General features: G+C 53.8%; 1 protein-coding gene across 1 annotated transcript; it reads right to left on the minus strand.

The window, feature by feature from the left end:
- Nucleotides 1–14,096: 14,096 nt before the first annotated feature.
- On the minus strand, nucleotides 14,097–23,174 carry TAMALIN (trafficking regulator and scaffold protein tamalin). Its single transcript, XM_053557642.1, has 8 exons — nucleotides 22,250–23,174; nucleotides 20,184–20,233; nucleotides 18,527–18,581; nucleotides 18,322–18,424; nucleotides 16,631–16,724; nucleotides 16,472–16,538; nucleotides 16,200–16,266; nucleotides 14,097–15,714 (listed from the first exon to the last, which is right to left on the minus strand). Exons 1-8 carry the CDS (start codon nucleotides 22,490–22,492, stop codon nucleotides 15,230–15,232), a joined length of 1,164 nt encoding a protein of 387 aa, XP_053413617.1. The 5' UTR covers nucleotides 22,493–23,174; the 3' UTR covers nucleotides 14,097–15,229.
- Nucleotides 23,175–27,011: the final 3,837 nt, after the last annotated feature.

Raw genomic sequence — 27,011 nt, forward strand, 5'->3', positions numbered from 1 at the left:
CCTGTATCTCAGTGGTTAGGGTGTCAAATGCATACACGAAGCTGTCCGGTTCGAACCTGGCCGGGCCTGCCCAACAACAATGACAACTACAACAGTAATGACAAAAATAGGTATTGTGGCAAGTGCCTGTAGTCCCAGCTACTTAGGAGGCTGAGGCAAGAGAATTGCTTAAGCCCAAGAGTTTGAGGTTGCCATGAGCTGTGACACCACGGGACTGTACCAAGGGTGACAAAGTGAGACTCTGTCTCCAAAAAAAAAAAGAACAAAAGAAAAAAGAGTGCATCTTGCATGATCTGGCATGGATACGGTGGCTCACACCTGTAATGTTAGCACTCTGGGACACTGAGGCGGGTGGATTGCCTGAGCTCAGGAGTTCGAGACCAGCCTGAACCAGAGCGACACCTTGTCCCCCAAAAAAGTAGCCTAGACGTTGTGGTGGGCACCTGTAGTTCCAGCTACTTGAGAGGCTGAGGCAAAAGAATCTCTTAAGCCCAAGAGTTTGAGGTTGCTGTGAGCTGTGATGCCATAGCACTCTACTGAGGGTGACAAAGTAAGATTCTGTCTCAAAAAAACCCCGCATCTTTGATAGTAGAGACAAAGCAGTAAGCAAGGAGTGTGGCACATAGTGTCAGATCTGCCTTTGCCCTATCGGGGGACTTGTGGGAGAGCCAGGTCTAGGACTTTGTCTTCAAGCTGCACGTCTAAGATGTTTACTCTAGCTTTGTCCAGCTGGTATGTTTATTTGGCGGGCTGGGGGTGCTACACACATATGGGCAATGTCACCTCTTAGTGCTATTACAAATGTTTAGTAAATCTCAGCCCTATTGCTCTCTTCGCCAGGTCACTCAGCTAGTCAGTGGCCAAGCCAGAACCACAGCCCTGGTCTTCTGACTGCCAGACCAGTGCTCTTTCTACCCACAATCTTACTCCTTCATACCCAGCCCTTCCTCTTTCGATACAAATCCCAGGAACTACTTCACAGCCCCTATTGCAGAGGAGCAAGAAAGAGAGCTACTTGCGTGGCTCAGGGGCTAGGAGTAGAGGGAAAATTGGTACCCTGGCCAGTGCTGTCCCACATTTTGTAAAATTCCATAGAGGACATGGTCCTGCAGTAGAAAGCTGATTCCTAGCCTGATGGGGAGGCATGACACAAGAATAGGTATGAAAATTGTTAGAAGATCCAAGAGGCATGGATTTGGCAGTGGAGTAGAATCTAGAAGGCTAATCTCAGAGGTCTCCCTGGAGGAAGAGAACGTGGGGTCCAGTGTGAGAGACAGGACCAGGCAGGTACAGAGAAGGGAGTGTGGCCTATGGAGGAGAGCTCATAGGTATGGCAGGGACCAGCTGAGGTGCTGAGGGTAGACAGCAGTAAGCAAGGCGAGCCAAAGGATCCTGGATGCTCAGACAGACTCTTCTTGGTAGTCTTCCCCACCATCCCAAATAAGCAGAGATTGGCACCTGTAGCTCAGCGGCTGGGGTACCAGCCACATACACTGGAGCTGCAGGTTTGAATCCAGCCCAGGCCTGTCAAACGACAATGACAACTATTAAAAAAAAAAAAAAATAGGGTGCCGGCCCCATATACCGAGGGTGGCGGGTTCAAACCCGGCCCCGGCCAAACTGCAACCAAAAAATAGCCAGGCGTTGTGGTGGGCGCCTGTAGTCCCAGCTACTCGCGAGGCTGAGGCAAGAGAATTGCTTAAGCCCAGGAGTTGGAGGTTGCTGTGAGCTGGGTGATGCCACAGCACTCTACCGAGGGCCATAAAGTGAAACTCTGTCTCTACAAAAAAAAAAAAAAAATAGCCGGGCGTGGTGGCAGGTGCCTGTAGTCCCAGCTACTTGGGAGGCTGAGGCAAGAGAATTGCTTAAGCCCAAGAGTTGGAGTTTGCTGTGAGCTGTGACGCCACAGCACTCTACGGAGGGTCATGAAGTGAGACTCTGTCTCAAAAAAAAGAAAAGAAAAGAAAAACTAGCAGAGACCCTCGATTCCATTCCACCTTTTTCCTTAGAGCACTAGGGGGAGGGGTAAAGGATGTCAAGGGAGTTCCCTAGCCCACTGGGGCCCAGCAGGGGCTTCCCTGCTCAGGCTCTGTCCATGAGTAAGGAGAGGGACTGTGCAGGGGATTCCCTTTAGGTTTCCCTCCTCATCTTGAGGTTCAGGGACTACCTGGCTGGAGTATCCCCCCTCCAGGTTTTAAAGCAATTCAAGGACAAAAAAACGGGGACACAAAGACAAGGCCTTCCCGGGGCTGCCCCAAAGATCGGGGGCCTCTAGGGATATCACCCAGTAGGGTTTCATGCTCCAAATTACGTAAGGTTGAGGAGACCCTGCTTGGTGCTTTTCGAAGCTCACTGACATTCTCTGCTTAGCATGGGAGGCCAGCAGGGCCAACAGGAAAAAGGGGCCAAGGTCACCAGACTGGAAATGGTAGAACTGGAATTAATTCAAGAGTTCCCATAAAAAAACAAATACAAATCCTCTGTAAGCCTATTTTTTAAATTACAACATCAAACTTGCTCGTTGTAAACAAATGCAGACGTTACAGAACCGCATGATTTACTGAGTGAGAAGCCCGCGCCACTCCCAGAGGAACCAGAGTTTGGTAATCCTCTGGCTTCTGCCTCCAGATTTCTCTCAACTTCGCCAGAGATCGGATCTGGCCCAGCAGGCCCTCCCTGAGAGGCCTGCGACGGGAACGCCGGGCCGGAAGGAACAGGGCCGGGCCCCACCGCAGCCCCGCGGTGGCCTCGGCCGAGCCCCACACCGCGCTCCCGGGGGCGGCCGCGCTGCCCCGCGCCAGGCCTGGCTGCCCCGGGTGGGGCCGGGGGAAGCCGGTACGTCAGGAGGCCGTCCACAGGGAGCCGCGCCGGGTCCAGCCAGGATTCCATTACATCACCCGGCGGCTCTCAGCGGAGCCCCGGCTCCGAAAACACCGCTGCAAACCATTGGCTAGCGTGCTTCCCCTCCAACCAATAGCACGAGAGTAGGCAAATAAGCCATTGAGCCAAAGCTTCCTGTGGTCTGGTGTATGCAAATAGACGTCATTGCGAGGAGGGTGGATGCCGGGAGATGAGAGGGGTAAGGGGGGACCCGAAATATGTAGAGTGCTAGTTTGGGGGATTACAATATCAAATCAGTTTTAGCCAGTCCTAAGGAGAGTGGAGTGTAATTAGGGGCGAACAGTCCTTAATTCTTGAGTTGTCTTTCAGTTAAACCCCGTTGCTTGGAGACTCTGTGATCCTAAGAAGGGCTGCAAAAACTACTTAGGTCAACTTGGAAATCAGGGGAAGGAAGAAATAAGAAATAAAGAAATACAGAAAACTGGAACGTACTTCAGAGAACACCTAGGCCTACCCTCTTGCTTGGGACAAGTAGAGAACAAAAGAGACGTAGCCTGTACCCATATTTACAGCACAGCAGGATAAATTAATGTTAAATAATCTTAAAAATAAGTAATAAGTGCCATTGTATTAGTCAGAGTTCTCAGGGAGACAGAACCCAATAGAAGATAGATATGTACACATACACACACATATATATGTATGTATATATACATACTGTGTGTATGTTTATTAAATAGGTATGACAATTAAGTTCTTGAACTCAGAAGAAATGCTACATACCTCATTGTTGAGTATCGCTACAGTCACCAGATGGCCAAGGTGAATGCAGTGAAATGCAGCACTTTTTCTAGGATGAGTTCAAGAATTTAATCGTCAGATCTTGGAAAGCTGAAGGCTCAGGAAAATCAGAGGTGCTGTTCCAGTCTGCGTCTGCAGGTTTAAGAACCATTCATACTTGAGGGCAGGAAAAGATGAATGTCTCAGCTCATATAGAGAGAGCAAATTCGCCCTTTGTGGTTTTTTTTTTTTGCATTTTTTGCCCGGGGCCACCTCCAGTATATGGGGCCAGCTCCTTGGACCCACAGGCGCCACCCCCTGCTCTCTGCCCACACTGATTCAATCTACTGATTCCAATACTGAGGTCTTCCAGAAACACCCTGACAGACACACATAGAAATGATAACGTTTTGCCAACCATCAGGCATCCCTTAACCCAGTCAAATTGACACATAAAATTAACCATCACAACTATAAAGAGAAAATGAAATGCAGAATGTCAATGAGATATTTAAGGGGTAACTGTGATTTAGGTGGGAAGTGGATAAGAGAATGTTTCTTCAAGAAAGTGGTTTTTAGACTGAAGGGAATTAATCAGGTGGAGAGTGGGGGAAAGGGGCAAGTTCCAGGGAGGGGAAACAGTATGTGGGAAGGCCCAGAAGTAGGGAAGAGCCTGGCTCATTAGAGCAGCACCAAGAGGCAGGTGCCTGAAGCCCAATGACAAAGGGGAAACTCCCCAACCCAGTTATGCATGGCCTCTAGACAGGCACTGTGCTGACTACTTTCCTCACTTTGTTTCTACTTTCTTCTTTCAACACCCTCTAAGATGTGCACTATTTTAGTATCCAGTTTCCAAAAGGTTAATTAACATGCCCAGTGTCACACAGCTGAGAAGTAGCAGAGCAGGGATTTATATCCAGACCAGTGTGGCCTCAGAGTCTCTCATGTCTCTTAGAGAGGAACCAGAGGTTCAGAGAGGTAAAGTGATTTTCCCTGCATTTCATGGCTTGCCACAGAGCTGGGACCCACAGAGAGGTCTGCAGATTTTCACTCTGCACATGTCACTGTACTGTGAAGGGAGTCAGGGCTCAAGAAAGGGGAGAGGGACCAGGAGGGTAGGAAAGGAAAGGGTCCTTCTTGCCTAGAATCTAGCTTAGGGTTCACTGGGGGTGGAAACAGGTAGAAGTTGTCAAGCACCATCTCTGGGGGGTGCTGCTGGCCATCAGGCAGCTGCCGGGGAGGCTGTGGGAGGCTTGGCCCACTGGGACAGCCTGGATTAGCTGGATCTTGTGTGCTGTCCCTGTTGCCAGGCGACACTGCTCCTGCTCTCACCAGCACAGCCAGCTCTGGTTACCAGTGACAACCCCTGGAGGAGAGCGCCTGGAGAGACATGAGGCAGGCAGGAGGGCACTGGAGGAGGCCAAGCCCTTCCCAGGCAGGGGGTGGACACATGCATTTCACAGCCTTTGCCAGGGGCTCAGAACTTCAGAACCCGCAGGCACACAGGAGAGTTCAGGGGCCTGGGCAGGACCTGGACACAGGAAGAGTCTTCCAGAGTGTGCTGCTGAGGAGTTTGGAGGGGAGCCCTGCCCCACACCTGAGCACCAAGGAGAGCGATGAAGTGTGTGCATGCATCCATGCCATCACTGGGCAGGGAAGAGGATCTGTGGTCAGGAAAGTGGGGCAACTCACACACCTTCCATTGCTCTGTTAGAAAATGGCCCACACTTCTCCAGGTGGGGACTTCCTACCTGTTAGAGGGTCCTGAAATCACAGAGTAAACAGGTCCCAAATCCTTAGGAGTGCCTATTCCACTAAAGGATTTGGGGAAGAATATTTAGGTTATTTAATTTAAAACATTAATATTTTTATAAAGAGGTTTTTTGATTTTTTGAGGCGTAGGTATCTTAAAGGCACAGAATTGGAGCAGGCAGAATTGTAATTCTTAGTACACAATTGCCACATACTAGGAGAACACCTCCCACACCTACGTAGTCTGTAGCAGGCTAGCCAAGGTGCTCTCTCAGGAGTAGAGGTGTGTGTGCCTGGCCCCTGGAGGGGGCATGTGGTCTGCTGTGTCCAGCGGGCAACAGGGTGTTGGGGTGCCTCGTGTCCCAGGGCCACAAGAGAAGTGACAGAGTAAAGAGTGGGCTGATGATAATGGGAGGTAACGGGATGTAAGTGGAATACAGCTCTAGAATAAGGGTGCCTGTCTCCCACCCCTAAATTCTCAGGTCCTCTTCTCTGCTTGGGAGCCCTTAGCAGAGAACCCAGGGGAGTGGGGCTCCCAGCTGGCTGCAGAGATCTCAGTGCTTGCTCTGGGCAAGAACCCGGCTCCCAGCCTCCAGAGGCTGCCAGTGGCCCAATGTGGCTGTGAGGCTTGTGAGAGGGACCATCCCGCAGGCGCTCACACCATAAATGTCCAGATACAGAATCACTTTGGAACTGTCCTCTACAGGCCAGCCAGGGCCACCTCCCAGGGAGAGCTGGGTAACCTGAGTTGCTGGCAGGCCCTCAGGTCACTTCAGGAGCACAGGGTGATCAGCTGATGCTCTGTGATCATCCATCATGCCTCCAGCCCAGCCAGACACAGCCACGGCTATTTCCAGTCCTGGGTATGGAGCAGCTTATGTAACAGGCTAGAGGCCAGGGCTCGGCTGAGGGCATCTGTGGCAGAGATGGAGCTTCTGCTTCCCACTGTCAGGTCAGCCCCTCAGAGCCCCTGCTGTACCCATGGAGACCTGGGGAGAGCCCTGAGTCCTGGGTGGGATCACTGTGGACAGCACCAGTGCCTGTCAGCACACTTTTCACTTCCTGGCCCAGAAGATGGCCTGGTCCCCATCCTTCCATTAAGCTGAGGCCTCTTAGCATCCTCTCCCTCACCCCCTCAGCCTTGCCCAGCCTCTGTGCTCTCTCCCTCCCCTCCACCCTTGGAAGAAGAAGTAAATGTGCCTGCTGCTGCCCCCTTCATGGAACACGGTGCCCCTCTCGGCAGCCTCTTACCCACTCTTGCCAGCACTGGGAAGGATAACTTGGTGGATAGTTAGGCTGGGCTCAAGTACACTTATTCACAGAGTGGGTTTAGGCGTGCTTTGGAAGTTTGCTGAGTCTCAGTTTCCCGTCTGGGAAATGGAATGAGAATATCTCTTTTGTGGTGTCATTGTAACCATGAGGGCTTAAGAACACACTCCAGGAGGTAAATGGCTCAGGTATGAATCCCAGCCGTCTGTATGGCCTTGAGCCAGTTACTCAAGCGCTCTGTGCCTCAGTTTCCACATGTATAGAATGAGGACAGTGATACCACCTGCCTCCCTGGGTGGGTATGAGGACCCAGTCAGGTTTCATGCATAAAACATTTAAACAGTTCCTGGCACAAGGTCAGCGCCATGTAAATGTTGGCTATAATTAGACAATGTTTGGAGATCACTTTCCTCAGCCTTGGCTTCTAATAAGCTGTTGATGAAAGATAGTTGTTATTTTTAACTTCTTCCTTCTCCTTCACAATCTTAATCTCCTTTATAAACCCATCTTCATTTAGCCTTGTAATTCCCTTTAAGTATCCTCTAATCTCTCCTCTTTCGTTGCCAATCTGCTGCCACTACCAATAATGTTGTATATAAATTATATTTGTCCTATGTTTATATTCACAAAACATTTCCCATGCACTTCTGTCTGGACTTCACATCGAACTCGTGAGTAAGCAGTGCAGTTCATGTCATTGCCCTCATTTTGAGAGCCCGGCACAGGGTGTGACCTGTTCAGAAGCATCAGCTGCTAAGGGTTGTGTCCAAGCCACCAGTTAGGGTATTCCAACCTTGGGCACCAGAGCACGCCGGATGATGCAGCCAGGGCATGCTAACTCTGCACTGCCATGGGCGGATTAGCGCAGGGGGCCCTCCTGCTTCCGGTCCTAGCCGTTGGAGTGCCCATAGAATGGGAGGAGAGAGTCCTGTGGACTTTATAAAGACCTTACATCCTAGCATCAGCCACAGGAGCGCCCAAAGTTTTGTGCGGTGGTGTCCTCTACTGGATATAATCGGCATTGCAGCCTCTTATAAAAGAGAAAGGGGGATGGGAGACTCTATATATACACAAAAATCTATCCAGGGCCTACTATGGACCAAGCACCCGCCTAGAAACCACGGAGTGAAGGAGACACTCAAAAAGTTCCTATCTCCAATGAGGTACATTCTAGAGAAGGGATATAGGTAAAAATATGGATAATGTTACACAATGAGAAGAGCTATGAAGAAAAATAGCAGGGCAGGTGCCTGGGGAATGACTGAGGTGCTAGTGACAAAGACAGTCAGGGGAAGGCTTCTAGGAGGTAGCGGCAATGTAGCCGGGACACGAGGGATGTGAAAGAAAGACCTTTACATGAGGAAAGGCCATTAAGACCCAGGAAGAGTGGGAAAGTGCTGAGATGGGGAGATTCTGGGTGCACTGGAGGCCACTGAGGCCCCCGTGGTCCCCAGCGGCGCTGGACAGAGAGCAAGACCAGAGAGGCAGAGGCCTCCCGAGCAGCGCTGGGCAGAGAGTGAGGCCAAAGAGACCGTGTCCTCCCACTCCTTTCTGACCACTATGGCTCATGGAGAAGGCAGAGTACTGTGCAGGCTCTCCCACAGCCTTTGAAGCAGGCGCTCCTGGTTACCACCATTTTGCAGTTAAGGAGACTGAGGCAGAGGAAGATAGAGAGTATGTGGTTTGCTCAAGAACAGAAATATAAAGTTACAGTATAGAGACTTGAATTCAGATTTCTCTGACTCTAGAATCCAGGATTTTAACTATAAGCTATGCACTTGGGGAGAAAAAAAATAATAAAAGCAGGACCCAAAGCCACACGTAAAAGATAGCCACGATTGTATTAGAAATGTATGTATATTCAGGAAAAAGCCTAATACACCACTCCTAGTGGTCTCTAGGGGGTGAATTATGCTTGTCTCCTTTCACTGTGGAGCCTGGGAGGGGAGAAAGATGAACCCTTCTCCCACCCTGCCCCTAGGCAGGAGAGAACGCCCTGCGTTTCATTTCTTCACGACTGTGCAGAACTTCAAGCCTTTGTATAGCTGGAGCCAGGACCAACATCGACATATTCCGTGTCCTCACCTCAAGGAAGGGAAGGGGATAGCTGAGAGATCAAGGGAGGTGTGAGACCAGGAGGCCCGGGGCCGGGGCGGCGAGGTGTGGCAGTTCGCTAGTCTGCCCGCCAGAGGGCGACGCCACTCCGCAAGTCCGCAAGCCTGCCTGGGCCACGCCCCCTGCCGGGACCCTCCCAGCGGGGGAGTGGGGAGACTCAGGGAGTAGGGAGCAGAGCCGCGAGGCTGCGGTTTGAGAGGCGGGGGACAGGGGAAAGTGGAGGGCCGGGCCCAGAAAAGAAGCGGGGAGCCACAGAGGAAGGTGTTGGCGTCTGGGACCGGGTCAGGAGTGCGGGGGCGCCGCGCGTCTGCGGCCGGGCGCGCGAGCCGGAGGAACAGAGCGAGGTGGGCGTGTGCGAGAAGGTCCCGGCGTGTGCTGGGGGCGCGGTGCACAGCGTGTCTGGGACTTTCTGAGGCGGCGGGATTTGCTGCTTGGAGGCGGTTACTCACTCTGGCACTGCCACCTGCTTCCCTCCCAGCTCCCAGGAAAACACAACCCAAGTCCTCATCTCCGCTCCCGCTCAGCTCATGGCGGCTGCGTTCCCAGGCTGGAGCCTGCCTCTGCCGTTCAGCCCTCAGCCCCTCAACCTCAGGGTGGTGGAGAGGATGGTGCCCAGCTGACTGCACTAGCGTGACACTTCTTACCCCCATACCACTTCAACCAAGTCCACAACTTGAAGGTCAGCCATGCAGCCTTTTCGGCCACGCGTGGAGCTCCATTCGCCAGCACCACCACCAGTCTGATCTCTATGCTGACCCACAACTACTGGTCTCGATCCGAGTCCTTAAGCCCTGACCGTGTAATTCAGCCCCTCTGCCCTCCCCTCAGCCCCTGCACCGACTAGCCCCAGGTCAGCCCCAGGTCGGGGATCCTGTGTAGGGTCCCGCCCCTCCCCCCTCCCCCAACCAAAGTGGAGACACCCATGCATCCACCTGCTGGGTCGTTCTACAGTAGCTCCTGGTTTATAGGGAAGATGGGCATCATCCATACCAAAGCTTATGCCTTGAAGCAGAAAGTGGTTCTGGACTAGAAGGAGGCACAGGTCCTCAGCTCCCCCAGGAGAAACCACCTCAGGAGGTGGGAGGCCAAATTCTGTCAGTATTTTCAGTTCCAAGGTTTTGTGTGGGAGGGAGCTGAGGTCTCTAGAATCATCATTCAACTTCCTTTCAATAAACCCTTTTGGAGCAACTCAGGTGCTTTTGATAATACCAATGGCCCTGCCCACCCCAGAACTATTGGATCAAAATCTTGAGGGTGGGGCTTGGTCCCTACTCGGTGTTAAACTTCCACGGGGAGATTCGCTGCTGCAGTTGGAAAACAATCGTCTTGCCTATGTTCTGCCAGAGACCACCCTCCTCAGAGAGAGCACAGCTAGATCCCCACTTTCGATCCAGTGAGATTTGGAGGGCTCCTAAAGACCGTGCTACATGTCCGGGGGCCTGGACAGTCTGTCACTCTGGGGGCTGCTGAACAGACCAGACCAGATGTGAGGAAGGCTGTTAAATAATGTTGTAGACTGGCCGTGGGGAAAGAGACAAAGGGGCAGTATTTGCATGGTTTTTACTTTTTGCATAAATTTGTGCGTTTTCTTCTGAAAGGCCAAACTCCAGAAAGGGAAATTACCAAGGTTTAAGAGATCTCCTTTACACAAAAATTCTTCTGCTAGGCAACCTGGTGGTCTCCCTGCTCCTGGGAGGTCACCGTATTGACAACACTCAAAACCCCACCTCTTAAATAAATAAGTAAATAAATAAATAAATTCTGTGCCTTGCAGTTTAGCAAGTTTGCTTCCTCCTGCCCCTCCTCTAGCTTTCAGACAACAGGGCAGAGGAGATGTGTTGGTTGAAATCAGTTAAGTTGGATGTTCCGAACTCTGTTATTCATTCCTTCATACATGCGGGTCTTCGTGAAATCCATGCTGCCCGAATACCCACCCACTCAGTGCCAACCACAGGTCAGGACACAGAAGCGAATGGGATAGGGCTCATGCCTTCCGGAGCCCACCGTGGGGGATGAGCAGAGGCAATGGGGAGCAGATAGGATGGAAGGGTGTCAGAACACTTCACAGAAAGGGTTGTGGCGTTTAGAGGAGGCTCCACTTTGTAAGAGTGTGGAGCAGGGCTAAGAAAGGGCTGAAGTGGCTGTAAGGAGGGCAGGAGGGGAAGACATTCACAGATTGGCTGATGGGAGAACCCCGCTCCTGCCCTCTCTTCTCGAGGTTCAGAGAGGTGCAGTGCTCGTGGTCACCACCAGGGGTCAGCGCACGGCCCTACTCCGCAGAGCTACGTCTCTGGGTTATTGTACTCCACCCAGGAGCCCTCCGTGGTCTCTGCCCTGGCTGCAGCCTCGTGTTCCTTTCTCTATCACGTCCCTGAGCCTATCGCCCCCCTCCTTAAGGTCATTTCATCCGTCAATGCAGAACCAGGAAACATCCCAACCAGACAACCTGACGTCTCTCTTGACCTGGGGAATCCCACAGCCTCCCTCATTTCCCCAGCTTTGTGGGTGTCTGGCTGGAGGGTAGAAAGTGCCGCCTGCTGCCTCACCTCTTTTTCTTCTGCCAGCAGCTCCAGCTCTCTGGTTTGGTCTCTAGGGTATATGGGAGTGTCCATGGGTTCACTCCTTCAAACAGGTTTTCTCACATGTGCCAGTAAAGCTCTCTAAGACCAAGCCTCTACTATGGCCCAAACCAAATCCCACGAGCCTTCCCCTTTCCCCCACTCTGAGGGATGTTCTCGCTGCACTCCAGGACAGCACCCACACACACTGAACTCTGATCTCTCTGCATCACCCCCTCCTCACTTTGCTCTCTGGCAGAACTCTGATGCTGCTCTTTCACATAACCCCCCTCCCCACACTCCCACCTCTTCTCCCACAGGTGAGTCCCGCAGCCTCGCAGACTCAATGGATTCCTCTCCAACTCTTTGACCTTGTCCTCACACCCATTCCTCTTTCCTCGGGTCTATGGGGACCTCAGACCAGAACCCCCTGTGTGGGGCCATGTTCTTATCTCACTATGCACAAGACCTGGAGTGGAGTCTATTCTCCTCCCCTGGAATTGTTGGGGACCCCTTCTGTCCTGGGCTGGAGGAAGGAACCCCTCAAAGTCCCCTGAGTCTTTGAGAGGAGCAGCAGGCTGGTGGGAGGCAACGGAGGGGAGGCAGGGTACAGGGAATACCGACCACACAATATTCTGAGTCCCTGCTCCTCTTCCCATCCACCCCCACCCCCTCCACCAAACACGATCCCTGGGTTAATTTTTAGCATCGCAGCTCGCACATTAGTCACTCCCTGTCACCCACCTACACGGCAGGAGGCTGCTGTGCTGGTGCCGTCATCTCATCAGCTGAGAGGTGGGATCTAGCCCCACCCTGGGTAACCCTCCCCCTGGGTGCACCAGGTCAGCCAGGAGCCCCCATTGAGGAAGCATTGACATCACCCCCAAGATTAGCTGCATGGCAGCATGTGGGGCAGACTGGTGGGAGAAGGTTTGGAAATTTATTCTGGGAAGAAAAATTCAGGAAAACCCCACCCCCACCCAGTAAGGTGGTAGTCTATGCCCAGGTAGTTGGTCTCCTGGTAGCCCAGGTCTCTGAGAACAACGGTGTGAGGGCCCCTCCCCCGGACCTGAGCCCATGGGAGCTGATGTTTGTCATTGCAGCATAGCAGCTGTTCAAACAGGGAGCTCAGGGAAGCTCCATTTTCTTAATCAAATATCCTCCTTCCCAGGACTGGGGAGGGCAGGGCAGCCAGGTGCAGGTGCCCTGGAGCCACCACCTAGTCCCAGAGGGATTTTGTGAGAAGGGCCCACAGCTGCTGGCTACAGACAGAGCAGAGGAGGGGCTGAGGTGGAAGGTGGCAGTTACTCCTATGTGGGTGGCCCCAAGGAGGCATCGCTCATTCAGCATGTATTCCTCCTGCTGCCAGGCTCCGCATTATGCCCTGAGGTGCAGCTTTAAGGAAGGTTGGGAGGTTGTTTCCTGTCCTCACAAAGGCAGGATATAGAATCAAGAGTTGCCAGCATAATTATCGATTGGAAGATGTCAAAAAGAAAAAAATAGTGATCTCTAGGTAGAGAATAATGGGGACAGAGAACTACTCCAGATCAGATCAGGGGAAGCTCTCTGAGGTGATATTTAAGCTGTGATGATGGAGTAATCGGTCTTGCAGAGAAGAATATTCCAGGCAAAGAGAAGAGCATGTCAAAGGCCAGAGGCAGGAAGGGGCTTGGCTTAATAGGAACAGAAAGAATAGTATGGTTTAGATATAATAAGTGACAGGGAGAGAGAAACAACTTGAGATTGCAGAGAGACAGGGACCAGATCCCAGAGGGTCTCATGAGGGCATTCCAATATAGTTGTAGAGGCGAGGTACTGCACAAAGGCTCCCAGGTGCTAAATTGCTGGGCCTTTGTGTCTGCTATCAACTCAAGAGAAAGGGATGCCTTTTTGTGATTTGTCTGCCCCGAGAGACAATGTGTTAAGGACAAGCCCATAGTAAAGAGTTTGAACTTTATTCTTTTATCCCAGGAGAAGCCATAAGGAGTTTAAGCAGAGGAGGGTTGTGATCAATTTTTCTTTTTGAAAGCTCTGCTCTGACTTCTGTGTAGAAAAGGGATCGTCTGGGGGAAAGAGAGGAAATAGGGAATCCACCCAGGAGGCAAGTACAGTTGTACAGGAAGGATGGAGGTGGAGAGGTGGCATATCTGGGAGAGGGTCCACTTAGACTTCTCTTAAGCCACCCAGTATATGCAGGTAGAGCACTAGAACATGAGTCTCAATCCCAGGGCCACCTATCCCAGTAGCTTGCTGTATGACCCCAGATAGTGCACACGCCCGAGGTCACCTCAAAGAAGGTGGTGACCATGTCTTGGAGATGCCTTGGCACACACTCTACAGAGGGTCTACTACATGCTAGTATCAGGCAAGAAGGAAGCAGTGGCTAAGCAAAAAAGGTCCCTGTGTCCTGCTGCAAGAAGCATGCATCCTCAGGGGTGGGGAGAGCAGGCAAAAATCAGGATCCATAGAAGTCAAGACAATTTCAGATGGTGATGTGTACTATAATGGAACTAAAACAGGGATCTGTCACAGAGGGTATGACTGTTTTCAACTGGGTAGGAAGGCCTTTGGGAGGCAGAGCTGAGGACAGAAGGTGCTGCCGGAGGGAAGAGCAAGTGCAGGGGGTGGGGGGGTCTGAGGTATGCCAGGTATAGCAGCAGCTGCAGCCAAGGGCAAGGAGGCCCCAGCAGGGGTCAGACACAAGTGCACTGGAGTTAGATCTCATTCTAGGAGTACTGGAAACTGCTGAGTTATAGAATAGAGCAGTGGAGTGAGCAGTGATGGGAGCCTGTCACAAGTAGAATGGATGATGACTAAGGTTGTCAGTAGATCTGTCTTCTGCCCCTCAGGGGAGACCTCAAATTGAGAACAAAGGGATATCAGGCATACTTATTTCCACAGGGATAGTAAGGACTTTGGACAGGGCTTGGCCACCACCTGCTATAGGTATCTGGGGAGGGAAGCTCAAGGCATATTTAAACAAGAGGCCCAAGTTCTGAGAAGGGGTGTGGTGCCTCTAGTTCAGGCCCATACATGTCAGTTGAAACCTCCCAGACTATTTCCCTGACTTTAGGCTGCAAGAAAATGAGATGTAAAGCATACTATGTGAGTGTGTGTTTGGGGAGTGGGGGCTGCGTGGCGGAGCCAGAGCTTGCCTGAGCCCAATCCTCCCCCACGTAGTCACCACGCTGACACAGATGCAAAATACCGTCAATTTTATACACTTTGTGGTTCAGAAGCAACAATATGCAAAATGATGGAACAGTCTGTGCTGCCCCAACCCCACCTGAATATGCTGGCTCCTGTTCCCCAAGGGGCACAGAACCCAAGCCCCCCGTCCCAGGACCCCATTAGTTTTATAGGCCCCTAGGAGGGGCCAAGCCCTTAGGGGCCACAGCTAGGAGGGAGAGGGCCAGCACCTCCGCCCCTGGGGCCCACTGGTCCACTGGTCCACTGGTCCACTGGGGCTGTGTGTGTAGAGGGTGGGGAATGACCCACCATCGGCCATTTCTCCCCAAGGCTAAGGGCAGGGGGAGCAGGTAAAGCTGAGGAGAGGGCTTCATGGGACGGGGTCCCCCACTCCAGGGTGGGGGACTGTTCCTGGACACCCACAAGGCACTACTGACCCAGACTGTACAATAGCACACCCTATCTTTGGCCCCCAAACCTCTCCCAACCCTAAATTTCTCCTTCTGCCCCAGCTCCCACTATGGTTTAGGGGAGGAAAAGAGAAGGGGTTTGGGGCCCCCATTCCCTCAGTGAGACAAGCCAGGAACCACTCAAGCCCACCAGGGCTCACTAGGACCCTCTCCCGCTGCTCTGGGTTCCTGGGGTCCTCCTGGCCCAGCACCCCCGCTTTGCACTGGCTATTACTTAGAATAAATAAATAAATACCTCCCCTGCCCACCCTGGCCCTACAGCTGGCTCTCCTCCTCTTCTAGGGAGCGATTGAGTCCAGGGATGAACTTGAGCAGCCGACGGCGGAAGCTGCGATACTTGGTTTTGCGCAGGCCACACAGGGCCTGCTCCCGGGCCTCAGTCCAGAGGGTGCCTCCGCCGCCCCCGGGGCCTGCGCAGCGCACACTGGCACTGCGGCTCAGCGTGGCCCGCGACCCAGGGCACAACCCGGGGTCCGGGGCCAGGGCAGTGCCCCCCAAGGAGCGGGTCGGAGGCGGCGGGGGTGGCAGGGCCGGTGGCTCAGAGTCCCCAAAGAAGCACGTGTGGTAGACAGCGTCATCGGTGGCATCGCCCCCGGCCCGCCGGGCGCCCCCACGGGGGCCCCCAGGCACAGCGAGCAGAGGCCCGAATGGCAGTGAGCCGGGGAGCAGGCCCGCACCATAGAGGCAGGAGCGCACAGACTCCAGGGTATCATAGATGCTGGGATCCTTCACCACCAGGCCTGAGGGGCAGAAAGTGTGCAGGGAGAGCCGTCAGGCCCAGGGCAGAAGTGGCCTCCACAAAGGCATGAGTGCAGGATCCAAGTGCCTTCCCAGCAACCCTATGTGTCCCTGACAAGTAGCAAACCTGAGCCCCTACCCCCTGGTCTGCAAAACAGGAATCACAACTAAGAACCTTGGGAGGAGACTACGTAGGACACAAGGGGCTCAGAAAGGATGGAAACAAGGTCCTGAGCCTCTGTGTTCCCATCTGTAAAATGGAGCTGATACTACCTTGTATCTAGATGAGTGTATCTAGTGCTTACTGGCAGAGGGCTACTGTTAAGCATAACTAACAATGTGTGTGCAGCAGCCCAGGACAGGACTGTATCCAGAGTAGTAGCTCAACAAAACTTTTTTCGCTTCGGAGAAGGGACTAACCCACTAGCTCTGAGGGCGAAGCACAGGTAGGGGAGCACATGGCCAGTGGCACCCCCAGTCTACTCACCATGCACCAGCCGCTGCTCCTGCACCATTAGGGACCTGTATTCTCCCCACTTCTCATACAGGGTTTGCTGCAAGAGACAGCCACACCCCACTGTCAGGAGCTACCAAGAGGCTAGCAGGATGTGGGCAGAGTGAGGGATCAGGGAAGAGGCAGAAGAAACCTTAAGGCTGAAGAAGGCACAGGTACAAATGGTTTCCTAAAAAAGAGTAAGACCTAATGGGCAGCGGCCTGGGAAGAGGAGGGGGGAGGCGGGACTTCCTGGGCCCCCTTACCTTCAGGTACTGCAGACGAGCCTCCAATTCTGCCTTCCGAATCGATGTCCCATACAGAGTTTCTAGTCTGAGGAGGTTGGAGAATCAAAGCTTGAGAGAGCCCACAAGCTGAGGAAACACCAAGAGGCTGAGCTCAGGTACCACAGCACCTAGACGTACCTGAGAACGTTGCCAGATGCCTTAATGATGTCAACAATCTCTCGATGTCGGATGCCTTCCACATTTAGGCCATTGACACTGGCGATTGTGTCCCCTGGCAAGCAGAGAGGGGTTCAGCATCTGCTGTATGGGGCATGATGGAAGAACCCCAGCCCCCTACCTAAGCCAGAAAGGAGAAGGGTGGCAAGCCCCATGAATACTCCCTGACTCCTCAGGTCCTGGGGAGACCTCCTCCGAGATCCCTCTTGCCCCATCCAGACACAAACACACGCTCAAAACTACACCACTCTTCCCTGCCTGCAGTGACTACTAGATTGTCCTGGGCTGGCACCCCAGCAGAGAGGCCAGGGCCCTCATCCACCCACACCCAGATGTTACCCTCATGAAGCTGTCTTCAAAGGTTGTACACTCCCAGGCTGTGCTGCTCCCAGAGTTGATTATTTCTGTCTAGCCCACACCTGTCATGAGACTCAGTCAAGACAGAAAGGGGGTGAGAAGCATCTAGCTGGGAACCAAACCTGGGCTCAGGTATGAGGCCTCAGCTTCTGATTCCCTGTGCCACTGACCTCAGGAAGGGCATGCCACTGTCTCAGAGGGCTCCTTTCCCATTTATGAAAGGTGGCATGTATCCCTGCTGTGGCTACTTCAGGGTCAACAGAGAGAGAGAGAGTACAAAACTCTTTGCAAAGTTGCAATATACCCCTTGGCTACTGCTATGGCTTGAATATGGTCTGTCCCCACCAAAACTCAGGTTAAAGCTTTATCCCTAGTGTAATCATGTTGAAAGGTGGTGGGACCTTTGACAGGCATTTGGGTCCTAAGTGATTTTCCCTCAGGATTAATGCTGTTTGCTAGGAGTGAGTCCTTACTCTGCCAGAATGATTAGATACCTCAAGAGCAGGTCATTATAAAGTGAGGTCACTGCTCTGTTTTGCCTCTTTAGCGTTTACTTGCCAATTCTTGCAGGTGCTCCTTGCCATGAGGTGCTGCCCAATCTTAATTTCCCATTCTCCAGAACTGTGAACTAAATAAACTTCTTTCCTTTATAGAAAATGAACTAAGATAGCTCCCTGGTAAGGCTGTCTGGTAAGTGGGCAAGGGTCTAAAGGTTTAGGGGCAAAAATTGTGATAGAATCGAGGGGATAGCAATGATTCATGCAGCGTCCCTTCCCCTTCTAGAGACTCTAGATTTGCTCGATCCTAGAGCTGAGGCAAGAAGTAACATGATCGCATTAATGTACACAGCTATGATTTAATATTAAAAAAAAAAAAAAGGAAGTAACGTAGGTTCCCCAGAGTAGGGCCAGGTGGAAGGCTGCATAGGCCTGACACTTAGAATCAAACAGATCTAGTGGAATGTGGCTTCTTTCCCAGCTCCTGAGTAGGCTGATGGCCAGATTGCCAAGAGGGAGCAAAGCAGTAGCACAGCAACATCCTCTGCTTGCCAGGCCCCAATGCTGTGTCCAGGGAAACCCGCATATATTATTACACCCATTATGCAGATGGGGCTGTGGAGGATCACACAGTAAATGGTAAAGTTACTCAATCCAAAGCCTGGCTTCTATCCATTCTTCCTTCTGGACTTCTCAAAGGAAGGGGAACTGATTGCAGGAGAGATTTTTCACTCCTTCTGCTTGGGAGTAAGGTCATAGCCATTTCCCAGACCCCTGTGTTCTAGGCGCAGGCCCCACCTGGTGTAAGCCCTGCCAGCTGGGCAGGGCTGGACTCGTGAACCCGGCAGACAAAGGTTACCATCTCCACACGCTGCTCTTCCCGGTGGTGAAGGCCATAAGTCTGTAACAGACAAGGACACCTTCAGCCTGGGAGCAGGATGGGTCTATCCATCCTCAGACTGGCCTTCCAACCCCTCATCCCTCTGGGCTCAGCTTCTCCCACCTGAATCTCAAAGCCGAAGGTCTGGTTATCCTCCTTCTCCAAGGTCAGCACTTTCCTGCAGGAGACACAGGATCAAGACTATCAGGACTGAAAGGAGTGTGAAATTCTTATGGGCCTACCAGGAGGTCAGGGTCTAGTCTAAACCATTCCAGCAGGACTCCTGGTTTCCAGTGACAATTCACTCTCATCACAGATTATGGAAATGTCTTTCCCATACCCAACTGCAGTAGCCCTTATGGAGCTGTACAGAATCAGCCCAGCCTCTGCTGCGGGAGGAAGGCCCTGGGCCTGGCTGGCCCCCAGAGGGGATGGACTGAGTCTTTCAGCAACACCAGCCCCAGAGTACCACTAACTGGCTAGCTGAGGCCCCAAATTCAGCCCCAGCCCAGAGCCTCCTCTGCTCTACAGCACTGGGGAAAGGACTGATACCTCCCCCAGAGGCCAGTCACGAGGCTCAGCCAGACCACAGCTGCTCCTCCCAGTTGTGGTAGGGCCAGCCCACCAGATGTGAGGCTGGGGGGATGGGAGGGGGGACTCCAGGCCGCCCCTTCCCGCACTGAAGGCCTGCCCACTGGATACAATGGTCTGGAGCCGCTCCAGATCCTGGCCTGCTGGGGGAGCCCAGAGTTTCCTCTGCCCACTCCCACCCCCTTCCTTCCCGCCCAGCCAGAGTCAGAGCTAAAGCAGCCTCCAAAGGCCCCTTCAAGTCTCATAGCCTGAGACAGGCCCAGGAGACCAGGCGCCTCAGCTCCCAGCCTGACCCAGATATTCCCCCCAGATGCTGAGCAGCACCTCCCAGCTCCAACCTGAGCTCCTCTGCTCTCACTTTGAACAGCAGACCTTTCCCCCTCTGTAGCACTGGAAAGGGGAGCAGGGTCACCGGGAGTAACACATCTAACCTGGTGTTCTTGGGTTCAGCAAAGGGCCAGATAAATATTTTAGGCTTTCTTTGTAGGCCCCATATAACCGCTGTCATATGCTGCTTTTGTTTTTATTTTTTGCAAGCCCTTTTAAAAACATAGAAATGATTATTAGCTCGAGGGCCAAACAGGCCAATCTGGCCAGCTGGCATGGTTTACTGATCCATTTCAGAGGAAGCCAAGCCTAAATCAGGGAGAGATATGGGTGGAGAAGGGCAGTTGTGGGGTCCCAGGTCATGGAGTCAGCACCTACTTCTTCCCACATTTTCACTCCCTCCTGAGAGGGCTGCCATGGGGTGGCACAGAATGGGACTGAGATTTTGGAGGCAGGGGCAGCCAGATCTAAGCAGCTGGACATAGCTTGGTGAGAGACTGGGTCAAGGGCCTTGCAGGAGAGCCCAAAAGGCCTGGTTGGGACATCCCCACAAACTTCACCTACTTCCCCCACCTCCCAGTTCTGATGATCCAGATCTCTCCCCAGGGAGGAGTAACTAGCAGGGGCTGGGGGTGGGATGAGGAGCACCTAATGACTCAAACGTCCCCACCTCCTTTTTCTGCCACCTCTTCACACAGCCCACACCCCCACCTGCCCCTCTCTCCCAGCAGGGGAGCCATGCTTAAAAGGTAGAGAATGACTCCCACTACATCCAGCAGGGCTGAGATGCTGTCTGCTCCCCCCACCCTAGCACCTCACCCTTTTGGACCCTTTTGGCAGGGGCTGGGTGGAGGTGACTCACCGCTGCTGTTCAGGACTCTGGCTGAGACTCTTCCAGCGGAATCCTGAGCCCTGGGATGGAAAACAGAGGAGAAAGAGCAAGTGAGAGGGAGTCTGTCCTTGAGCAAATGCTGAGCCCTACTATAGGAGGTCCCTCCCCTGGACTCCAGCTCTGGGCACAGCACCCACTTCCTGTTGCCTTGTCTGTCCCTTTCCAACACCACACCTGCTTAGATGCCAATTGCTACTATTTGTATCACTCCTTAGCTTTCTCCCCAGGCTATAATCCCACACCTGGGACTATAGGGTCACTACCATCCTCTTGGGTTCCAGATGCAGATTGCTAAGCCTCCTGCAGGGGTAGGAGTGGGGGTTATTACTCTTGAATGATCTCCACCCCATGGCCCATGTCTGTAGGGGCTCAGGCCTTCCAGACTCTGAAACTTGGGGCAGGAGCTCTTTCCCAGTGGGATTCAAAGAAGGGCAAGTATCCAAATCCCTGGGCTCACCTATCAAGGTATTCTAGGGGCCCTCTGACAGTTGGGTATCTCCATCTAATTTCTCAGCCAAAGACAGAGTGTTTGCGGTCAAGGGACTGGCAATCCTAGCCAGAATATATAAGAGCAGGAAACAGAGGAAATATATAAAGCACAGGCTATTCGGGGACCAGCAACAGATCCCAGCTCCAGGTGACCAGCTGTGCCTATCTACTCAGTCTCTCCACATCGCCATGCTTTTTGTTGCTTTCCGGGACTAAAAAGTCTTTTAAGTCAACTTGACAATAAGTCTCACTAAACTTTAAGGACAGAGTTTGGAAGTTCTTTTTGTGGGGCAAAGTGGCAGAGCTGAAGATTCCTGTCCCTTCGGGGACCTTGATAAACTAGTCTCTTTCCCTTTCTAAATTTTTGGTCCTTGGAGAAAGCCCAGTCCCAGAGCAGCCTTATCCCCTCAAAAGCCAAACAGCCCAGGACCTTCCAGGTCCGTGCCTTTGTTAACCCTCCCCCCGGGCTGCCTGAGGCACGGAGAAGGAGGCCCTCTTTTTCCAGAACCAAAGATTAGTCTCAAGGGAGGGGACAGTTCCCAAATGGGCCAAGGAGGACGGAATGAGCAGCACAGAGAGACCCCTTTGTCTTTCAACCCGATTTTCATAAAATGCAAATTCTCAACAAGCTGTTCATTGTGTGGGGGGGAGCTGGGGGCCAGGGTCGAAGGAGGAAGGCTGAGTGGGGAAAGGCCACAAAACCCCTCTCCTTAACCTGGATCCGAAGTCAGTTCTCAATGCTCAGGTCCCCGAGCCAGAGGAAGAACCCGGAGAAGGGGAGACTCAGGGTCGGGCGCGGCCCGCATCCTTCCTGCCCCACGGGCGCCTTGCGACCCCTCCCACTGCGTCCGGTTCCGGCTAAAGTTCTAGGACCTCTGACCCTCGCACCCCGCACATCAGGGGCAAGGCAGCCAGCCCCATACCAGGAATCCGGGTGTCCCCTCGAAGGGTGTACTCTCCGGAGTCAGTGGTGCCCCCACGCACCCCTCGTAAGAACGCACGCGGCGCGGCCGCGGGCCCACCCTTCCCACCCAGGGCTCTGAGATCCTCAAGCAGTCCAGGGCGAGCGGCGGGGCCGCATCCCTAGCCTTCCCAGTTCCAACTGGAGAAGCCCGGGAGAGGGAGTCCTGGGGACTTCCAGACACCTGGGCACCGAGAGGTGAGGAGCAGAAAGGCAGATGGAACGAGCAGGAGAAAGTGGGTGCTGGGGAAGAGTCCAGGAAGGAGAGAGGGAGCCAGACGGGGCGGCGACGCGTGTGGAGTGGAGTCGAGAGCCGCCGATGGGGGGGGGGGGGCGGCCTGAAGGCGAGAGCCACAGCCTGCGGAGCAGCGGGGGCTGCCAGCAGGGACGCTCGCTCCTTCTCAGGAAGGGGCCGAGGGGAGTCTATGGGGGCTAGTGGCCGGTCTGGGAAAGAAGGTGGGAGACCCTGCGGACCCCGAGAATACTGTGAGGTCAGCAGGCACTGACCGGGGATGAGGGGGGTTGAGCAGGTCCCGAGGAAGGGACCCTGGGGGGCATTGGAGCTGAATGAGGGTGGGGGACTCACCTTTCGGCGGGGCAGGGTGCCCCCCGACACCGCAAGCGCGCGATATAGCTCTGCAGGATGATATTCCTCCAGCGCAGCATACAGCTCGTCCCCGGGGGGCCCAGAGGTAGCGGCTCCAGCAGGGGAGCCCGAAGCCCGGGTCCGGGCGGGAGCGACTTCCGAGTCGGGAGCCCGGGTGGCGGGGTCCGGGGCGGCCGCCACCTCCTCTTTCTGCTGCAGCTTCCTGAGTCGGCGGAGGGTCATGGCTCCGGCGCCGGGCGCCCCTCGGTGGCGGCGTTGGCTCCGCTTCGCGGGGCTGGCGGCGGCTCGGGTATGCCAACCGGGCTGGCGGTGGGTGTCCTCCCTTTATAGGCTCCAGTAACCCCCGGCCGGGCGCGGCCTCCGGTGGCCTCGCCCCCAACGGGCAGGCCCCGCCCCGTGGGCGGTGACTGCCCTAGAGCCCCGCCCACAGAGCTCGACGGCCGGCGGGGCTGGGGAAAGTCACCGCGGGGGCAGGAGGGAGAGGGCATCCCAGGGCGGGGCCGGGAGTCTACACGCAGAGATGATCTGAGAGGGGGCATTGAGCGCGATGTCGATTCATGGTGGAGGGGGACATGGTAAGGTGTCACTGTAAGGAAGGTGGGGGTCCAGGGCAAGCTTCCCGGAGATCCAGGGGGCTGCGGGAAACTCTAGGCCAGGGAGAGAGGCAGGGCCTGTGCAGGAAGCGGTGAGGTCCCTGAAGGAGGTGGCAGGAGATGCCGCTGAACTGCCTGCGCAAGAGTGAGAGGACCCAGGGTTTCCCCCTTTACACAGCCGTCCCGGAAGAGCAGAAAGGGGCTACCTCCCCTTCCCACGTCAAGGGGAAAGGGAAGAGTTGGAAACCGTGAAAGCAGTAGGCTTAATTCTGGCCTGTCCCCTCCGAGGGTCTGTAGTGATGCCTGCTGGATACACCTTTCCTCTGCTCCTGAGGTGGGGCTCAGATCCCCTTTCCCAACAGAGCCTTACTATGGAGTAGACTCGTGGGTTGGGGATGAGCCCACGCTGAGGGGGTGCTCAGGTGGCGGAGGCGGTCTTCAGCCATTCTCTGACCCTGCCTTACAGACCATCCCCCCCATTATGTTTGTTACCATGACTGCCAGCCTGTAAGAGAGGCGGGCGGGGATGGTCCAGCCGAGTCTCTGTCGTCAGTGAAGCCCGAATAAGAAGTGAGAGGAGGAAGTGGAAGGCGGCGTCTGGTGTCTAAAGAGCGGCTAGCCACCACAGGACATCAGCACCACCAGCTGGGGCTCAGTGTCTGGACATCAGCCACTAAGCAGAGGCCAGGAATGCACTGTCCTTGATAGTTAACATTTACTGAGCATTCCCTGTGTGCTGTGCACACTGTTCTGGGTATGCTTTGCTTTTATATACATGTATCAACTCACTTGGTCGTCACAGCAACCCTGTGAAATAACTGTCATCATCATCCCTTACAGATGAGAAAATGGAGGCCCACGAGGTAAGTAACTTGCCCTAAGTCACCCAGTGCAGTGTTCAGTTCCTCAGTCCAACGTTTAAGCCCCGCTCTGTGCCAGGTACTGACAGGGCCCGGGGGGTCACCGAGGCTCTTGGTCTGGTGGGGACTGGTACACTGCACTGTGCCGGGTTAGACACGTGACATGTGCTATATTAGGAGCACTGAAGGGCAAATGGCCACATCCACCTGAGGAGGCCAGGGGTGGCTTTCTGTCTGCTGCCTATCACCCAGATTCCTGGTATGGGGCTGGCTGCCTTGCCCCTGCCGGGCGGGGTGCGAGGGTCAGAGGTCCTTGAACTTCAGCCGGAGAACTTCTGCTTCCGTCCCCTTGCCACCTTCTCTTGTCTCCTTGACTCTGTGTGTTTCTTCCCTTCTTCCAGCCTTCTGGGCCCCCACCTCCTACAGGACGTGTGGGTGGGAAAGGGTGCTTCCACCCCTCAGTGATCTCGCGAGTCCAGATGGCAGCAAGCATGCTAGATGGGGGCAGGGGAGGGTGGGGACTGTGGGAGCTCAGAGCTCCCTCCTTCCCTCCCTTAGTGCCTTCCCCTCCCTCCTCCCCCTCTCCCAGCACCTCCAAGTGGCCATCAGCTGAGGGGCCGAGGGGGTGTCATGGGAAACATGGGACTCTATTGTGAAGCATTAGCACAGATGGACCCCTGGACCGTCTGTTGCCTGCTCCTGACAGACGGCATCTGTGGTGGGGGTGGGGGTGGGAGGCGCAAAAGGCAGGAGAGGCAATGGTTTCTATTCTCTTGGTTCCGGTGCTTATTTCAGAAAGGATCCATCCAAAGGGCATCTCACACCACCTCTTTTGTAAAGAAACCACCTTGCCTAACCCAGAGGGACACTCCCTTGCCTGAAGCCTGGAGAAGTGGCCTCCACAGGTGGGGGGCACGGAACCTGTGTCTAACAGCCCTGTTGAACCCTTCCTCCTTCAGGCTGACGTGGAGGCAGAGCCTTCTCAGATTATGCAGATACAGCTGCCTCCCTGCCTCCAAGTGAAAGACCACCACCGGAGGACTGAAGTTCTCACCTGGGTTTCCTGTTCTTGCCAGGTGAGGAAACCCTAGAGAACCCCAGAGTAAGGTAGGTCCCAGGAAATGAAATATCTGTCAAGCCCTTTACATGATTTCCTCAAATCCGGGGATTTCAGAGCCATAAAGGGCCTTATGGTCTTGAAAAGATGCTGTGTGGTCCACAACCTCATTTAACAGAGGCAACTGAAGAGGGGTGGGGCAGTGGGGGCGGTGGGGGTAAGAACAAGTACTAGGATCCACTGGAACCCAGGGCTCTTGAGACTGTTTAATTCAGCTGCTGGAAGGTCCCTGAGAGCTCAGAGATTCCTGTCTGCTGCCTTCTCCCAATCTCCCCAGTTTCTCCAAGGAGAGGATGGGAGCCAAGAATACCACACTGTGGAGTGGTGATGCCCTCTGGTGGCCATAAGTCTCTCAGTGGAAACTCTAACGCAGATGGAAAGGCTGGTTAACACCAGGCTCCACCTGGAATCCCATCCCTGTTTAAGGATCGCCAGGGCTCCTCTCCCTCCTAAGAGGATCTGTGTTCGGCTAAGATGCCAAACTCCATGTTGGTCACTGAATTCTGGAATCTCACACCTGATAGGAAGTTGTTTTTTGGATTGAAGACGGTGCTGCCGGTGCAGGTGAAATTCAGCAGGGAGAAGGTAGACAGCTGGTGGGCCTTCTAGGTACAGAACCCTTCAAATGCCAGGCAGTATATATGAGATGCCTAAAGCTTTGCCTTCTCCAACTCTCCACAACATCCTCCTAAGCCAGAGTCTCCTGAGCATCTGTTCTTCTCATCCTGTCTTTTGCAATCCTTTAAGGCTTGGGGGCGGGGAAGTATTCTGTACCTAGCCTGCAACTTCATACCAGGATACCTCCTCCTCCATACTTCCTTCCAGGAAACCTCCCTGCAAAACCCATCGTTCTGGCTCCTCAGACATCTGTCCTCAATCTGTACCTTGTTCCCAAGTGAGTCTCTCAGAATGAGCTCCCAGGTTTACATCCTTTTGCTCTGGCTGCCCTGACTCCTGGCACTCAGGATGGGGTTGGACCTATGCTGAGGGCTTAGACAGTGGGGGCCCAGCTTATAGACAAGCCCTAGGCAACACCCAGTGATGGTCAATCCCTTGCCAGATGTGTAACAGCAGCCTCCCATGGAGATGAGAAGAGCTGATTTGTGCCCCCACTGACCCGCTCAAGCTGTAGCATGCCTTCAGGAAGTCAGGGCACTGGAGTCTGGAGTATAGCAGCTAAGCTTCCTTTAGAGCCTAACTCAAGCCTCAGAGCTCTAGCATAGTTATTTCAGGGCCCAGAACCAGCAGAATAGTTCACTGGGGTCTCCTCTCTGTGTACTGCCACTGCTGTTAAGCTGGGGCAGTGGGAGGAGTGCGGCCTAGCTCTGGGCTGTCAGGAATGAGAGGATGGGCCGCAGTCACGTGACATCACCTCTTGTGGGAGGTGTGGACAGCTGGTGGGCAGCTGACCCAGCAGGGAGTGGTTATTGTTAACGGCTCCCATTACCAAATAATTTCCCCGGGATAGTGTCTGTGCACAGACTGGGGCAAGGGGTGGTCCTGGCAGCAGCGTTGATCCAGCATAACCCAAAGACCCGGTGCTAGGGAGTCTGAGAGTAGGCGCCAGGTAGATGTGTGATTATTTGCATTGGGTATGGGTGGTCTCAGGGTCTAGTCCTGCCCTGAGGCCAGGGAACATCTTGCCTCTTGGATGGAGAGGGCAGGGTGTGTCTGGTTTGAACAGGATGGCAGGACAGAGGAAGGTTAACTCCGGTTTTCCTCACAGCATCTGCACACCACTCTTGAGACATAGGGTATGTGTTATCTTACCCCACCTCATTTCAGAACAGGTTCAGATAACAAAGATGGACAATGACCCCTCTTAGGGTCCCAGACTCCCCAGATTTCTTCCCTCTTGGCAGACACACCTGCTCAGTTGCTTCATCCCTGGTTCCCTCAGGGGACAGTGTCATGGGTCTACCTCCCCAACCCCTAAACATACAAGTCCGCCAGGCTAAGATCTTCCCATTTACTCCCAATTGAAGGCAGCTCCCAGTTCGCAACTGGTTATGCCCCAAAGCTGTTTATTCAACTCACTGTCCTTCCCTTTCCTCCCAGCTTTTCTTGCTCTACCACTACTGCAATTGCCTCTTAAAGCCAATTTTCCCAAAAGATAAATAGAATCACATCACTCCCCTGCTTAAAATCATCTGCTATGGTCCGAATGTTGG

The sequence above is a fragment of the Nycticebus coucang genome, chromosome 12 (genome assembly GCF_027406575.1).
Source record: "Nycticebus coucang isolate mNycCou1 chromosome 12, mNycCou1.pri, whole genome shotgun sequence".
NCBI lineage: Eukaryota > Metazoa > Chordata > Mammalia > Primates > Lorisidae > Nycticebus > Nycticebus coucang.

What these genes read in the sequence shown, in the direction of transcription:
- TAMALIN (XM_053557642.1), bottom strand. Translation starts at nt 22,492, where the DNA reads ATGACCCTCCGCCGACTCAGGAAGCTGCAGCAGAAAGAGGAGGTGGCG. An exon ending in CAGAGTCCTGAACAGCAGCG is followed by an intron (nt 18,582 to 20,183) that starts GTGAGTCACCTC and finishes TGTCTCCTGCAG; the next exon opens with GAAAGTGCTGACCTTGGAGA. An exon ending in CTCGTCTGCAGTACCTGAAG is followed by an intron (nt 16,267 to 16,471) that starts GTAAGGGGGCCC and finishes TGTCTCTTGCAG; the next exon opens with CAAACCCTGTATGAGAAGTG.